The following is a 5,000-nucleotide window of genomic DNA, read 5'->3' as shown; positions in this document are numbered from 1 at the left end:
GCGATGTCGGTACAAAAACGACCGAGGGTCAATATTCCCCAGTATATTCTTCTTCCATCAGCGAACTTTTAATGGTAACCTTTCACATGTAAAACTAAATTCCGTTTGCCATACTTTTACTGTTGTGACGAAGCGCTTCCAAGGTAATGATCTGTACAGTAACATCCCGACCAAAAACCATTTAGCCTGAGAATTGCTTGCCATATAATAAAACATTTTTTTGGGAAACAAAAGACGTACATTTTAGGCGGAGAAATTACTGCCAGTTAGATTCCTGTTTTGACATCGACGAGGCATTTAAAATTGGCTGTATAATATTTGGGAGAAAAGCTTTGTACCCTTTTCCGGTCTTTTCTAGTATATGTGAAGTTTTTCGATGGTTATCTTGATGCAAATAATATATTAAAAACAACTATGGAAACGAAAAGGAAAGGAAAGGAACTTTATTTAAGTGACTAGTCGTTCTAGCCTGGGGCACTAATTGGAGACACTTTAACAAATAACGCAAATCAAGTCAAATGTTGGTTTTTGAGGAAAGGGGAAACCGGAGTGCCCGGAGAAAACCCCTCGGTGCAGAGTTGAGAACCAATAAACTCAACCCGTATACGACGCCGAGTCTGGGAATAGAACTCGGGCCACATTGGTGGAAGGCGAGTGCTTTCACCACTGCGCCATCCCTGCAATACATGTTTTATAATGCATTATCAGCTCTTTGGGATATCAGTATGCTTCCTTGCGGGATAGCCAAGCAGCGTGACTCCCGATAGTGTGCAGCCCGGGGTATTACTGGATGGTCACCCATCCAGGTAATATATAGATTTAGCCAAGCCTAAAAGCGGAGCTCCCTGGTTATTTATTCTTACTGCCTGTAGCGTTAGTGAAAATAAAAGGTTTCGAATTGTCTGCGTTTTGATGTTTCCGGTTGCTGCTTTAACAATTAAATCATTTTCTTTTCTTTATTCTAAAAAAAAAATCATTGCCTAAGTAGTGAATTACGGTACATTTTACGCTAAAAACTGATATCGCATGAATCACAAAGCGATGAGTACGATATTGGTTTTTCACTATGGAAACGTTTTTATGCGTACTTACGTATGTATGTACGGACGGTCGATGATGACATGGCTATAAAACCAAGAATTCTCGTATCGATGGGTTACCATATTTTCTTAACAATGGTGCTCCGCTCGCGGAGCTCTGCTATTAATCCAATCCAACGGGACTTGACTTCGGTGGAAAAAACAGGGATCAGAGTTCCATATATGGTCACCTGAGGACGCGACAATGTGGCCTTGCCAGACCAAGATGGAGTCTAAAAGCTGTAATTGTATGGCATCACGATCATACCCGAGGGAAATCCCGCGAAACTGACACTATTAGGATGCTTTCAATCTCCTTCGTCGAACGCAATCATTGGATAAAGAAATTGAATCTTTCATATTATAGGCTTTTTCATATTATATGAAGTTGAATCTTTTATATTATAGGCTTATAAAGTCGAATCTTTCATATTGTAGGCTTATAAGATCTGGCTTTCAAAGAATGGCCAGGAGCAGAGACTGCCAGGGATGAATCTTACTAATGAACAAATTTTTTTTATCAGCTTCGCAAGGGTCAGTAAACAGTGTTTATTCTCTATTAGTAGAATTCTACTAGTATACTAATGCAAATGCTGTAATCTGATTGGCTGAGCCATTGAACGTGTGCAGTGGCTGGAGGTCGTCTTGGAAATAACGACGTTTTTTTCGTTTTTCCAAAGTTTTGGAGGAAAAATTGGATGCATATGGTAATTAAATTTCTGAGAAGTCTAAATGAAGGACATTTACGGTTTTTGACTTTCAAAAAAGTGGAAATTGTTGAAAAAGCTGATGCGCTCGCACGCACAACTTAGATTTAAAATGGCAATTCAAATTCAAATTCACCAATTGTACGGTGGCAATTTAAACGTTAATGTTGACGCGAGCAATCGGCGCCGAATATTCAACATGTTGAATAATTTTGGCACGAGTGAACATTTCCTCCTTAGTGTGCGTGCGTGAAAAGCTATCGCCTTACCATCTTACACCAAGACGCAAGCGTAGTATTGGAGATACGACGAATATATACGGCGGCAAGTGGTGATTTGGTTGCTGAAATAATGTTAGAAGACCAAATAAACAAATGCATTTGTCCAAATTTAATGGTTGCAATTTTTGTCATCAGTTCAACTAACTTGTTTTTCAAACTCTCGATGTTTTATTCAGGACACCTTTCGTTGTATAGACAAGGATAAGCTGGCCAAATATCAGTGATTTGGTCTTCCAACATTGCTTCAGCAACCGAACCACCACTTGCCGCCGTATACATTCGTCGTATCTCCAATACGACGTAAGAGAAATTGTCAATCAGGGCTGGCCGCGCCGGCCGTGTCTCCGTCGTTTTTACCTTATCTTTTCTATTTTTCGCTCATTTGGCCGCTTGAACCATGGAACGGTCTGTGTTAACACCTCGGGCACTTCCTGGTGTATTCTGCTTGAGGCAAACGGAGATCTGGCTGCGTTTAAAACGAAAAGAAGTTACGCCATTCATGTTATGAACAAGGCGACGCATAATTATTATAAGCAGTTCATTGAGGAAAATGGTAATGATCGATTTAAGTTATTTAGAGCAAGTAAACGCCTTTTGAATATGCAGCCAGACAAAATTCTCCCATTCTACACAGACGCTCTTACACTTGCAAGGGAGATGGGTGACTTCTTTGTTCATAAGATCATTTCAATTAGATCGGGGCTGACTGCCGGTGCCCAACCTGGTGCGAGTTCAGTGAAACAACTGATGTATGTAATGCTGATATTACATTCTCTATATTCTCGTCGTTGTCTGAGGAGGACGCACGCAAGCTATCCTTGGCTTCAAAACGTCTTGCGCGCTTGACCCAATTCCATCGTCTATTCTGTCATTGTGTCTAGACGAGTTACTCTCAGTGATAACTAAAATAGTCAATATGTCCTCGGAAACGGGATACTTCGCTAATGAGTGGAAGTGTGCCTTAGTACACCCTCTACTCAAGAAAAACGGTCTTCAACTCATCAATAAGACCTTTCGTCCAGTGAGTAACTCAAATCCAAAATCACATGGTACATAATGACTTGTGACATCATTAACAAAGTGCCTACCGACAAAATCATGACCAGGTTGCAACGCGTAATGAACGCTAGTGCTAGGCTCATTTACTGCGCGCGTACCTTTGCCATATCACCCCAATACTTAAGGAGCTGCAAGGGGTTGCCAGTGGGCGTGCGCATAGTCAGTGTGCGTGCACATAGAATTTAAAATTCAACTTATGACTTTTAAATTTATCAAGGGATTAGCCCATAAATACCTTTCAGATTTCCTCGAGGTTTAACCGACGTCGAGGCATGATTTTCGCCGTAATATTATTGGTATTCTCTTAGCTAGAGGTACATTAAGAGCCAAGAAGACAATGGGCGACTGCGCGTTCATGATCTCCGCTCCAATATTATGGAATAGACTCCCTTCATCTGTTAGGCAAGCATCTACCATTAACGCTTTCAAGACATTAGTATTTCAAGACATTTATTCCCTAAGATATATAATTAATTTAGCATCTACTTTTTCTACTACAGTATTTAGCACGTGGTTTTAATGAGTTTAAAAATATCATAGTTGTAGTCAGGCATGATAAAAAATAAGAAATAAATTGTTTTGGACACTAAGGCCCGGTTCAGACGCCGATCTTTTCATTAGCTGAACTCAATTCGAATTTGAACCGACCCAATTAACAAAAGTACACCTGTTGATTCAGGCGCCGTTCTTTTTGGCCGTTCCTAATACAGTCCCAGTAAAAGCAGTGAAACTGGTCAGCAGTTTTCAGGAGTAGTAAATAAACATGGCGGATGCTGCTAACCTACACATCTGTCTCCCAAAATCGATGTTTATTTTACGTGCCATGTAAAAGAAAGCGGTAATAGACCAATTCCGATATATTAAAATTCAGTCCTAAAAAAAGACATCATCTCGAGGCTCTGGGGAATAAATATAAGGATTTGTATGAGTTTATTTCCCAGAGCCTCGAGATGATGCCTTTTGATTAGGACTGAATTTTAATGCATCGAAAGTGGTCTATTCGAAGAGAAAAGATGCAGACCGCATTGCATTGCTTGCTTCATTATCTTCAAACGTTGAGCACTTATTGCAAATTGGTATTTGACATTTAAGGACGTTCGCGCCCATTGCTACTGTGCATTTTTTCACCCACGTCACGCGTACGTCATGCATCGCAGACCACGAAGGTAAACACGATTCTAAAGGTGCAAACATTTTCCACAAGAATGGAACGTGAAAACATGTGGCATTATGGGATAGCTGTGGACCCAGGTCTTCTCGGAAATGTCACGCAATGGAGTGACAGTGCGAAAAACAATCGCTTTGAGAACTTCGCAGCGATTTTACTCTCTTGAATGCTCGGTGACCCCCATTTTTCTTTCCGTACATCACTTCCTTTTCTGATTTGGCTATTTTAACAAAAAACAAAAAAAATCTGTACGTGAGAAGTTACAAATATTTCGCCTTTTATGCTCTCGTGCGACCGAAGTTTTCTTTCTTAGACTAATATGTATCGTTTTTCAAGGTCTATATTACCTCAGAAAAAGATATCAGCTGCAAAAGTTTGTTTAGTTGTATTAGTTATGTTGAATTGAGTACGTTTACCTGATCTAAATTTCACTAATGTAGCTTTTTTATTGCTGACTGTTGTATGCTTAAAATAACGCAAGCTTCTAAAAGTGCACCTCATGTTCTCGAAAACGAGCACGGTGACCCCCCATTTTTTTTTTGCCTTTTTGGCAAAAGTAGATCATTACCTTTCTGCGTGGCAAGTTTTAAAAAAATCTGTACGTGGGAACGTTTTGGGCGCGAACGTCCTTAAGGCAAGTATACTTTGTATTAGAAAAACACGAACTACACATATCATCTTCGCTGATGCTACTTTGACAAGCATA

General features: G+C 40.0%; 1 protein-coding gene across 1 annotated transcript in view; it reads left to right on the top strand.

Moving 5' to 3' along the window:
- The window catches only part of LOC137997362 (endothelin-converting enzyme 1-like), a 91,135-nt gene that overhangs the window by 78,049 nt on the left and 8,086 nt on the right, over positions 1–5,000 (top strand). The window contains exon 18 of the mRNA XM_068843310.1: positions 1,518–1,613. Within this exon, the coding sequence (XP_068699411.1) occupies positions 1,518–1,613 (96 nt within the window). The remainder of the gene's footprint in view (positions 1–1,517; positions 1,614–5,000) is intronic.

The sequence above is a fragment of the Montipora foliosa genome, chromosome 3, assembly GCF_036669935.1.
Source record: "Montipora foliosa isolate CH-2021 chromosome 3, ASM3666993v2, whole genome shotgun sequence".
Lineage (NCBI taxonomy): Eukaryota > Metazoa > Cnidaria > Anthozoa > Scleractinia > Acroporidae > Montipora > Montipora foliosa.
This window is presented reverse-complemented; position numbering and strand designations above follow the sequence as displayed.